Source organism: Dermacentor silvarum, chromosome 1, assembly GCF_013339745.2.
Source record: "Dermacentor silvarum isolate Dsil-2018 chromosome 1, BIME_Dsil_1.4, whole genome shotgun sequence".
NCBI classification, from domain to species: domain Eukaryota; kingdom Metazoa; phylum Arthropoda; class Arachnida; order Ixodida; family Ixodidae; genus Dermacentor; species Dermacentor silvarum.
The window spans coordinates 85,699,128-85,711,800 of record NC_051154.1 but is presented as its reverse complement, the minus strand read 5'-3'; the positions used below and the strand labels follow the sequence as shown (position 1 = coordinate 85,711,800).

The 12,673-nt window shown below is 48.7% G+C and overlaps 1 protein-coding gene across 1 annotated transcript in view; it reads right to left on the bottom strand.

Moving 5' to 3' along the window:
* The window catches only part of LOC119431774 (RNA cytosine-C(5)-methyltransferase NSUN2-like), a 100,738-nt gene that overhangs the window by 39,491 nt on the left and 48,574 nt on the right, over positions 1 to 12,673 (bottom strand). The window contains exon 10 of the mRNA XM_037699248.2: positions 12,171 to 12,301. Within this exon, the coding sequence (XP_037555176.1) occupies positions 12,171 to 12,301 (131 nt within the window). The remainder of the gene's footprint in view (positions 1 to 12,170; positions 12,302 to 12,673) is intronic.

Below are 12,673 nucleotides of genomic sequence, written 5' to 3'. Positions count from 1 at the left end.
GCGACACTATGCACGAAAATCTCAGACGCCGCGAGCCATGTCGATGCGTTGCTCTCGGCACGATCTGCAGCGCACGCGCTTGCGCTCATAAGCACACTATTATGGCCCAATCTTCTTGATATTTGTTAATAAGTGCTTACTAACAAGACACTATCCATCAGGAATGCTTTGAACTTTAAAACCTCGAATTAATGAAATTCACTATTTAACGAAGTTTTTCGCTGCAAGTACAACTTCATTATATCAAGGTTCGACTGTAGCTGCTGTTCAAAAATCTTGGCCACAAAGTAGCATGCAAGCTAATTATTGGATACGTGCAATGATTAAGTGGACTAATTTGTTCAAATTATGGGGTTTTACATGCCGAAACCAGGATCTGATTGAGGCACACCATAGTGGGGTACTCCGGAATAATTTGGACCACCTAGGGTTCTTTAACGTGCACTTAAATCTAAGTACACAGGTGCTTTTGCATTTCATCCCCATCGAAATGTGGCCGCCATGGCCGGCATTCGATAAGTGGACTAAATTGTGGGAATGAGACCCCAATAAATTCAAGTATGATTTATTTATTGGAATACATTTGACAATGTTGATGTAATTCACTCATCTTATCGCTTTCTTTCGGATTATAGTTTAAATGTTTTAAAACGGTGTTTAGGAGTTTTTTCGCAAATGTTTCTGAGCAATTATGACGGTTATAAAAATTTTTACGAAAACTGGGTTTTTCAAACTTAGTGTCTGGATGCAGCAGTGGTGAGAAAAGAGTGCTGGCAACCAGGGTGCCAAGATTGGCAAAGGTGACACCGGTGTATACTGGCGTATCTGGAGCTCGTTGCTCCGTTTCTTTGGCCCCTTGTTAAACAAAGTTGATGAAATGACTACAATTAATGCACAGTCAACGTCCGACTTTTTGGATTTCCTAGGAGACGCGAAAACGTCCGAAAAATCGGGCAGTCCGAAAACATCGATGCATGCCTGTTACTGCTCCCAAGGGCTCAAATCGCCAAAGGCACGTCCGAAATAACACTAAAGGCCTGCCAGTACACTTCTTAGGCGTATCGGTGCTCTTTCTCAGATAGGAGACAGCGGGTGCACGCGTGTATAATTAAGGAATATATGCCGTGTCCCGTGACAGTTGCCCCTTCCCACTCTTGGTATGCTTCACCGCATAACACTCTGTATTGAGGCGAAGCTGACTTTTCAGAAACTGGCATCGCGCAACGCGCCGTGCTTTCCGAGCTCCGAAGCCATTAGCGAGGATTAGAAAGGAGGAGTCGGTGCCATTTCAGTTCGCCAACAGCGGCGAAATGTTTGAATGAAAAACACGCCACCGAACAGCAAGAAACTTGCGTAGCGAACGTCGAAGTAGCTAGGCCTAGCATTGCCGCGGTGGTGCCTATGGCTGCCAGCGGATCTGATTATTAGACAGTAAGCAAACTCGCGACCGTTTGCCAACACTTCGAAAAGCATGAATATTACAACTGCTCTCGAAGCAAATATTGAATAGCGCAATATTCAAAACAGCTATTCGAAAATTTGAATATGCGCGCAACACTACCCAATACAGTTACACTTCTTTTTAGCTGGTTAATACGTCCCCGGGAAACATAATCCTATGGTGTTATGACGTGGCACCTAACGCCGCTCTCTTTCTTTCTTGTGCACGTAAGCTACGTGACAACTACGTCATCGGTTGTCTGTATATAATAGCCCGTTGAATAAAGGTTTTAATGAGTTACTGATCGTCTGGCCCCGAGTCACGTCCATTACAATTGGCGACGAGGCAGGCAGTGGACCGGCGCAGGCCCGACCAATGCGCGCGGCGCAATGCCAGCCATCGGCATTGGGGAGTACCGCCTAGGTACAAGCGCGTCACGGGATGAGTACGTGGAGCGACTGGAAATGTACTGCGAAGCAAACAAGCTTGCAAAGGACAAAGAAAAGCGGGCGGTTTTGCTCAGCTCCTGCGGAGAAGAAACGTACAGTCTCATCGTGACGCTGGTGAAACCCGAAAGGCCGACAGCTACAACCTACGATGACATCAAAAAGCAGTCCGCGAACACATGCATCCGAAGCTGTCAGTACTGTACGGAAGATTTTTATTTTATAGGCGTAACCAAGTTCAAAGGGAAAGCGTCACAGACTACGTGACAGCGCTGAAAAAACTGACTGAAAACTGCGGTTTTGGAGACAAGACGCTTCCACTGGACGAGATGATGCGAGACCGTTTCGTCTTCGGCATCAACAACGAGGCGGTGCAACAACGCCTACTGGTAGAAAGGAACCTGACATTCACTGTGGCATACGACATGGCTGTACCGGCGGAAGCAACTCAACGACAGCAACTAGAAATCAGGACACAGAGCCACAGTGACGCGAGCGGCACAGGGGACGCGAGCGGCACAGGCGACCACTTCAGGCTTCCTCCGGTGCGAGCACCTGAAGACGTCGAGCCCCGCCCCGCCATTCCGAGTCCTCGCTACATGCCTGAGGACACCGATCAGTGTAGATCCACCCGTATCCAATGACCAGTCATTCGTTACTGACTCTACTGTTTAGAACCATTGACTTGTACTAAACTTAAACGGGAGGAATGTTATGACGTGGCACCCAACGCCGCTCTCTTTCTTTCTTGTGCACATAAGCTACGTGACAACTACGTCATCGGTTGTCTGTGTATATAATAGCCTGCTGAATAAAGGTTTTAATGAGTTGCTGATCGTCTGGCTCCGAGTCACGTCCATTACATATGGCACCAATGTTTAGTACATCGACAAAGTGCGATCATATCATACGTTTTCCGGCCTCTAGATACCATGTAAACAAGCAAAGGCGCAAGGCACGCCCGATCAAAAGCAGTAGGTGCCCACCACGGCAGCTTCCCCACTGTACTCACCCACCCATATCATGTGAAAATGCCAGCATGCACTGTTTCCTCTTCCTGTACCAGCAAATCTCCACGCGGGTTGTTGCAGGTCACATTCACAGCTACAGTTGAATCTCCCTACAACGAACGCCGCTACAATGAAATTTCCACCACAACGAAGATTTTCCTATTACCCGTCAGCTGCCCGTAGAAAGTAATACAAAAAAAGTATCTTCATAACAAGGCGTTTTATTTGGTATTTCTGCTTCAACAAACTTTTTGAGAACGAAACTAGGACTGAACTGAAATTGGAACTGCTGAGTAGTCAAATTAGAAGGCCCTTCCAAAGCTGTGACGATCGTTGTCCACTTGAACGAGGCTTTAGCGAACGAAATCAAATTCAAAGTACCGGTTTGAGCCACTGCAATCCATAACCATGCATGGTCATCATGCGCCTGCACGACACTGCACGAGATCACCACAATCGCTGCCGTTTTCTCTGTGCTGTGTGCCCGGTCGAAATGGCTACGCCAACAAAGAAGCGTAAATTTCTCTCTCTCGAGGGTGAGGAGGCACATATGATCGCCGAGGCAGAAAGCGGAAGGAAAAAAATATAGCAGTTTCGCCCGAAAGGCGAAGCATTGATTGCGATAGTAGATTAGTAGACAGCTATACGAACTAAGGATAGTAGTAGTTTTATCGACAGTACAAACTTGTAAACATTCGCTTACTAACTAAATTACCAAGCACGGTGTCACGCGCACACAGGTAAACATGAACACTAGGATTGTGCAAATATTCGAGCGCTTTGACCCGAATGTAACATTTCCAAAACTTTGAAGTATTCGAGAGGAACGAATATCAAAACTGCTTGCAAGTACTACCAGGGGTTTCGGTTTTGTTTGGCAAGCCGCAGTGCCATTGACATCAGAACTACCTGTGGAGCCAAGACAAGCTAAGCCACATTCGGAGCACTGCTGTAGCCATCTTGCGCGTGCACGTTCGTCCAGGCTCCCGCTTCATTATTTCAGTGCAGTGTGATGCGCGCAGTCGGGCGGTGTTGGTGCAATACGCTGATCGCACTCCTCACTTGAACTTGAGTGTGCTTCAGTTGCTTCAATCAGTCAAGTGACATGGCCAATGCGGAAAGATTTTGACTGGTGTTGTGGAGGTCGCAGGTCGCTTTATTCATTGCTGGGTACTTCTTTCATCGCAACGATACATCCGATTTATTACGAGTACTGCTCCAGTAGGGGACATGTAACCGGCCTACGGAGGCCTCAGGAGAGCACCTGAGATTATAATAACGCTGTGTCTAAAGGTATGTCTGCCGTACCTGCTTTGCTACCGTTTCGCTAGCTCCGCGGCGCCTGCCTACAAACTTTTGCACATGTTTGTGCAGAAGGACGTTTATTTAACTCTAAGGGGACTATTAAAAAATGCTTTTGAAAAGTCACACAGAGCAGCATACGAAAAGCCTGGCACGAGAGGAAAGATACTGCTCCAGGAGAACTGGCCTGGTCTCTACTACGGCCCCTACTGCTTTCCCGGGAAAATCAGTGATGTTTTGAAGGTAGTGCGTGAGAAAGGTATAATCCGGCATGACTGACTCAGCACGAGCACCTCAGGCACAAGAAAGTCTGTCCAACGTACACCCAGCAACGAAAAAGGGGCTCCGCAAATTCTACAACACCAGTCAGAACCTTGCTGCCAATGCATCCAACCCGATATGGAAATTTTTTGTAAAGGTCCCGCCAATCCAAGAAGCTCGGTGTCTCAAATTCCATGCAATTTTGAAGACGCCAACAGGGACTATGATCACTCTGGCGACCATTTGAAGAGGCACGTTGCGCGCGGAAAAGCGTGAAGTGTACTGCTATCGCTAAGCCTAACGTGCAACAGCATTCAGTAGCTGACAGTTTCAAGCCAAAACTAAACAAACTGCAGAAATATAGAATTTTTGCATAGAACAAATTTAAACTGTTCAGTTTTGTTCTTCGGGCACCAGACAACTACTCGAATTCGCTTCGAAATTATTCGGCCCCAAGGACTATTTGCTTCGAATTCACTTCGAACCTAAATACAGTTGAATCTCTATAATTTGAACTCAAATTAAAATTTGTTAATTCGAGTTTGTAAATTTTGTAAATTTGGGCAAATTTCTTCTTATATTTCTAACAAATTTTCGGGCAAATTTGTAAATTTGCCCGAAAATTTGTTAGAAATATAAGAAGTTCGAAGTAAATGAAGGACATATTTTTGAAGTATTCGTGCACCATAGCACGATGCACGAACGGTGCAAGTCGTGAAATATCGCAGCGCACAAGCGCAACGGCCCACACCGGCTAACGCTCGGTTCCCGATAACGGCAGAAAACGAAACTTCAGGGAGCGGACGGCGCCGGGCGGGCGCGCGCGGAGACTGTTGAAGGTGAGGGAGGAGGGCGGCAGGGAAGCGAATTTGGCCTCGGCAACTCCGCCGCTTCGGTGGCTCCCCTTGCCCTCTCTCACAACTCCCTCGCAGCTCCCTCACCTTCGACTGTCTCCGTGCACCCCCGCCGCCGCCGGTCCGGCCAGTATAGCCCGCTCCCTGAAGTTTCGTTTTCTGCTGTTATCGGGAAGCGAGCATTTGCCGGCGTGGGCAGTTTTGTTGGCCGAACTGGGCCTCCGCCGCTGCATTAAGGGGTCTCTCCTAAGCTTTTGCTCTATGGCGGTGTCGGAGCAATGCCGGTCTTGGCGCGCTGCGTAGAGCATTGTCGGTCCGCGGTATGTTCAAATTAACTGTCGCAAATGCTTTCGCATTCGAATTAGCGAGCATTTTCGCCCATTGAAATACACATGACTTTGACGGGACCACAGCGTCAGTTCGAATAAACCGGCAGTGCGAATTAAGCGTGCTCGAATTAATGAGATTCAGGGGCGTAGCCAGAAATTTTTTTCGGGGGGGGGGGGGGGGGCGGCCCGACCGGGGGGGGGGGGGGGGGGGGGGCAAGCTTCTGTTTTCCTCTAGGTCACGTGATCGATAATAAATGTCGGTAGTTTAAGCACACTCTATACATGTATATCAAAGACATGGGACCCCCCCCCCCCCCTCGCGTGTGCGTGTGCTTGTGAAGAAATTAAGTAAAAAGTAAAGTAAGCTCAGTAAATACAGTAAGTACGACAGGTACAGTGGGCGTTTGGAGCAACGGTCTCTCATCGCGCCACTGATTGGACCAGTCTTCGAAAACGCATCATTGAGACGACCCGTGCGATCGGAGAAGCCATCATTAATTGTTAATTTCCGTTAAGCGTAGATGGCGTCGTCCTCGTCGGGGCGAAGTGCGTTTCACAAGTCAAGGACGGCTATACGCGTGAAAATGCACGTGTGAGCAGGCCATACCTACTCCCATAGCAATAGCTTATTCGCTGCGTCTTTGCGCTAGAAAACTTAAATACGCGCAAAAATGCGTAAGGCTTTTTTTTTTTTCAAAGCTTTCGTCGTCCTGCTCCCTCATACGAGAGGGTTGCATTTCCTGCGGCAAGTGCATGGGCCGCTGTGTCTTCTGCTGTGTGCGAGCGTGCAGCCGTCATTTGCCTTTACGTCAACAGATTCAGAATTGTACAGAATATTTCACTGCACAGCATAGATATGGCATGTGTACGCATTTTAAGTAGTGCGTGCAACTCATTTCTGCTTCACTTACGCCGGTGCAAACAGGAAGCGGCTTTGTACCTCACAGAATCTCGACTGATTGGTGTACGAGTGATGCAGGAATGAACTCCGGTATTGTTCAGTACATAGTGCACATAATCAATTTCTCAGGACGCGTGAACTCCGACGAGAACTGTCAGCGCCTGCAACAAGAGTTTACTTACGCTGTACTGCGCACAGCAGTAATTCATGCTTGTGGGCTGTCTGTTTCGTGCATTCTATTGCGAGTCGGTGGAATTTCACTGCTGTCATCAACCCCTACGTGTGTACATTGCTGGTTTGGGATTCCACAACTGAAACAGCAACTACCAGCCTTCCGTAATTGCTGGTTTGTGATTCAACAACACAACAGTAATTACCAGCCTTCCGTAGGGGCGCAATCGCAAACAAGAAACGTTTTTCGCGCAGACTAAAAGATCCTGCGCGAGCGCGGCCCAACCGGCACCTGAAGGGAAGCGGCGGAAATGTATACCGGAGATTTCGACCACCTGGGGTCTTTAGCGTGCACCTAAATCTAAGTAAACGGGCCTCGAGCGTTTTCGCCATCATCTAAAATGCGGCTGCCGCATTTGTTGCTTCATTTGTTGCACATTTGTTGCTTCAGAATGCGGCCGCCACATTCTCGCCCAAAACTTCACAGAGTGACAGAGTGTCAAAGCCTTGACAAACACCGTGACAGATTTTTCCATATGCAGACATGATTCGCTGTAAATTACCAACCAAACGGAAGCGCCCAGGAATGAAATTTTGATAGTAGCACCGGTTTCATGAATTATGTCAGCTGCGAAGCGACGAAAACAAAGGGCGGGTAAGTGGGGGGGGGGGGGGTTGCGGAAAAAATTTCGGGGGGGTTTGAACCCCCCCAACCCCCCCCCTGGCTACGCCACTGATGAGATTCGACTGTACAGTGTAGACCGCTTATAACGTAAGTCGCGGGAGTTGTAAAAATCCGTGCTACAAGCGGTACCGCGTTATAACCAAATCATGCTTTTTTCGGCTTTTGCTTATGCGAAGCGGGCAACCCACCTTTCAAACACAATTTATTACATATTTCACCCACATACACATGCAACACAATCGCAACACGGCACAGAAACCAAGTTCCCCTAACAAGTGCGGCATCAGTGGAAGACCGCTGTTATTTTCGTCTGGAGACTGGTCTCCACGCGCACGCCCACACTCCCACTCCTGAAAAAAGAAAAAAAAGGAGTGCACCACCGTTCTCCCCCGCACTCCGTGCACCCTGCTTGGACGCTGTTATCTAGTTCACTCTAGACCATGGGTTCTCAAAGTGGGTTCCGCGGAACCTACGGGTTCCGCAGGCACCTGCTCGGGGTTCCGCGAGCCACTGATAAATTTTCCCTGGTCCCGCTCTCGACAAGTGTCTTAAACGGCGAACACGAGGTGTGCTTGATCGAAACAACCTCCATTACCCATGCCCGAGTGTCAAAAAGCACATAACAGTGCGTAACAGCAACGCGCAAACTGCGTAATAAATACGCAAGCAGCTTTTAGCCACCCAACCTCTGAGAACGGGCAGCGCGCCTAAGCTTTCACACTTGAATCTCGGAGGCCGTAGCTTACCACCATGCGCGTTTCTCCTATTTGTAGATAGGGTCGGTGCCAATAGTGTGCGCACTGACGTATACGTTGGAGGAAAAAAAAAACGCGGAGTGCCGCAAATGCGCGCCGCAGAAGAGCAAGAACGGCGTAGCGTCCAACCGAAACGAATTGGCGTAGTCCGCATCGCCGTGGTCCTCAGCGGCGATCGTAAGCGGCTTCGTGCCTAACCTTTAAAGCCTTTATTCTTGCTTTTATCGCCGCGCGCAACACCGCGTTGGCGGCTAGCCGCGTGCCTCCGCAAGTGCGTAGTCGCTATCTCTAATCGCGTCGATAACCACCGCAGTTTCGTCCGCCGCGGTTGCGGCAAATAGTAGTTTCGTTTTCACTCGATGCGCGCGCCGGCTGCGTGCCTTCACAACTGCGCAGTCGCCTCCCATGGCAGCGTCGATAGCGACTGGCCGCAGTTTCGTCCGCACTTCTTGCAGTGAACGGTAGTTTCGTTTTGACTTTGTGCGTGCGTCAGCCGCCTGCCTTCTGAACCGTAAAGTCGCCGTCCATGATCGTCGATAGCGGCCGCGGTTTCGTTTGCAGCGGTTGCGGCAAGCAGTAGTTTCGTTTTGATTCAGTGCAAAGCTGTCGAAGATAAAAAGCACCAGCTACATCGCAATGGACGGACACTTTGTTGGCGAGCAGCTGAGTGGCGAAAGAATAATCGAGATGTGCGTCCGTTAGTGTGCAAAGCGCGTCTCAGATGAAAACGCGCGCCGCGAAGGATGTCGCGAGGCCTTCGCCGCTGCTAGCGCTAATCAGTCATGAGATGAAGAGAATTTCAGCTTCCGCACTGGTCTTGTGCTAAATAGAAACAAGATTTGACGATTCATTGAGTAAATAGAAGCCTGATGATGTAGTGAAGTATTTGTTTATTGTTTTCTTGATACCCTCGATAACTCGAAATTCGGTTAATTCGGGGGGGGGGGGGGGGGGTTCCTTGGCACTTTATGGAGCTTAGCAGGGTTCCGTGGGATGACTGTACTTGAGAACCCTTGCTCTAGACTCTGCTACAGTGATGAAAACACGCGCCCTCCTTCCTCCAAGGTCTCCCGCCCTTCTCCTCCTTTTTGTTTTGCTTTTCGCCGCTGGTCTCCACGTGCGCGCCCACGCTCCCACTCCTGAACAAAAAAAAAAAAAAAAATGCTGTATGCTGTATGCTGCTGTCTGCCGTATGCTGTATGTGCGAGTGAAAGCGCGCTAGGGACGCGTGCTTTCACTCAGAGCGAACGTGCGGCGGAAGGCCATGGGGGGATGGGAGGGAGGGAAGGGAGGCGACGTTTAGCTGTGGCACTTGACGCGCATCTTGCGACTGGGCGCAAGGGGAACTGGCCCAGTCGCAAGGGGAACTGGCGACTCAATCTCCCACACGAAAGGAGGAAAGCGCGAAGGCAGCGTGGGAGGGAGAGCGCGGCTTTTACTCTGCAAGCCACTGAGTACTTGTACTTTGCGCGCCTGAGGACTGTCGCGGGCACCGTATCTTGAAAGCGATCTCCACCTGGCTCTGACCTTTGTATGAGCTGTGCTTTCGCCGCTCAGTTTCCGCAGAAGCGATAAACCACACGAACCTTCGGTCGCTGCTCCTGCCGCGTTTGCTTACACCTGCGTTTTTACAGTGCTTGTCTGTGGTCGTCGAGTGCATCTATTCATGTTTGCTTGTGTGCGCTGACACCATGCTTGTTAATTCAGTTTGTAAGCGGATGTGGCCAAGTTTATGCAGACGATAAAACTACTATCCTCACTCCGTATACTATACTGGTAAATTTGCTTCGCCTTTCAGGGGAAACTGCGACTTTTTGTTGCGCTTTTCGCTGCTGGTCTCCACACGTGCGCCCGCACTCCCACTCTTCCGCGTTTGTGCGCCCGGCAACCGTGTGGCCGTGCAGGCCGCGCTTAACGCCTCCTAGAAAATGCCGTGCTCCGTTCGCCGATTTCATGGTCGCATGCTTAAAGGAACCGTGCTATAACCGGTATTCTGCTTGGCGCGCCTACCCAGTAAACGGTCCACCTATACATTGAGTTCTATGGGAGGTATATTTGTGGTAAAAGAAACCCACGCTATAACCGGTCCCCCGCTTAAATCGGTTACGTTATAAGTCGTCTGCACTGTATTACTATTCAAACAAACCTGATGAAAACATCTCGCTCGATGACCGCAGAAACTCGCTGTCAACACGCTGGAGTGAGGCGCTTCAGCAGCAGCGAGTGAATTGGCCTCCGTGCCGTCTCTCGCTTCAATGCGAACTAAACGTCGAAAGCACAGCACACACGACTCTACCGGCACTATAGTTGCACTTCGTCCACATCACAGGTCGCTTTGAAGATGAGGGCCCGCGCGGGCGCGCACTTTGTGCATATAGCAGATCACTTTCAAGATACGGCGGCCGCACCGCTGTTGTCAACATGATGCCAACGTCTCGTTGTCTGGGGAAAATGACGATACACAAGTCACACTGACTCCGGTGACTGCTTTGGAAGTAATGGATCCTTTCGACCTAATTAGAAAAGTTATCAGAGCCCACGACAATGACATTGCGATGGCTCTTTAACGGACTGTGAGACTCGCGTAACGCCTTTGCTTGTCGTGAAGCGAAAAGAAATCCAGGCTGACCGACTTTTGGAAATAAAGCTTCCGGTAAGTGCAAGCTTGCCAAGCATCTGACTTTGTCATAGATATTCAGTGAAACTGTGATAATTCAAACTGCTTCGTTGTGGCAGTGCACGTGCCGCAGTGTACGAAAAATGCTGTAACAGCGGCGCGAAATGCATTCTCTCCTGAAGTTGACACTTTATTGACTGCCTTCAGTACGTATCAACCTTTGCCCCCACGCCATCGTGAAGATTTTCAGGACAATAATTTTGGTTTCGTTCTCGGCTTTGCCGTTTGGCGTACGTATATGCATACTAATTTGGCATCAACAAGTTCCGCCACAATGAAATTTTTTGCGTGTCCTGTGAATTTTGTTGTAATGGGACTGGACTGTATTGCTGCCAACCCTATTGTGATCAGCATCTTTACCAATCTGTTTCACAACACGTGTGGCATAGTGCGGTTGGAAGCATACTGCACTCTATGCGTTTAATAGGCGATAACCCAAACATGCCACCATGCTCTGCTGAAGCAGCGCGAAGTGAGCACCATGTTTTGCTCTGACGGCCCCCATCGTAACGCACCGTCGCCAACCAGCTCGATTTCAACTCAGTTTTCCGTCGCCGTTTAAAACACTATGTGATAGGAAAACGACAAAGCAGACAAAGTGCATCGAGGGCCGCTGGGGCCCCACCAGCTCAACGCGTGTTGGTGTCTCTTGCTCCAACAATTCTCGCTAAGTGGGCATATCACAACTTCCCGCCAAAATGCCCAGGCCGAAAAAGCTGCTGACCTAGGCTGAATTCGAGGGGCGCAAGAGTAAACTTGCCCGACAGCGAAATAACAATAACGTGCATTTCGGGCTGCTCGTGCTGCAACAATTCGCACAACGCTTTGCATTATGTAGACGTCAACTACAGTTGAGTTTACCAAATTTTTTTAGTGACTGCGGGTCGTACATTTTTCCAGTTAACATCTTTTCCTGATTTTTTTTTTTAGAAGACGCATGGACAAGGTTGCTCTATATTTGAGCCATGCAGTAATGGTGATAATGGACGTAATTCAACTGTCACTTACATAGTAGTATTTGCGCTGGATGGTCATGTTCTGGGTTGTTGCAAAACAATATTATTGCCAATAGCACCTTTGATATTACTGTACAGAGCCTTGTTACAAAGGAAAAAGAAAGGTAGAGCATGGAGTAAATAAAAGTCCTGAAACAACTGCATTTTGTGGGAGTGAACATGAGGGTCATTTTCACCATGTGACTGCTCTAACTCTTAATGATGTGTGTTCGGCTTGCATGAATGCAGAGGTGGAAGAAGACCTGCTGGCTCAAGCTGGAGCGCTCCCACTACCAAATGAATATGCACTTGCTCTCGGGTTTATTATGCTAGTTAAACATACCTTCACACTGGAGCAAAAGGCTTGAAATGACTGCTTCATTCTCCAAGGGGTTCATAGAACATGTTGAGTACACCATTATGCCTCCTTCAACCAAAAGCTCAAGGCCACGGCGTGCGATGCGCACTTGCAGGCTGCATAAAAGATAGTAGAAGGAAAAAAAAAAAAACATGTAAGAGCACCTTTTAAGGAAAAGTCGCCAGTCACTCTCAATTTCACAAAGATTATATTATGAAAACACTGTAGGAGTTGCCACACATCTTTTAAGACATTTTTTGCCAAATAATGTTCAGTAAAGTAGTACAGTGGAACCCTGACAATATGACTTTCTCGGGATCGCACGTAAACGTCACATAATCTGGCCGTCATATAATCTAACATTTACTTATTTATTTTATTTAGGAATACCCTACAGGCCTTTAGGAAGGCACTGCGTAAGGGGGTTCAGGCCGAGTATTATTATGTCTATACAGGGTGTCCCAACTATCATGCACCAAGATTTTAAG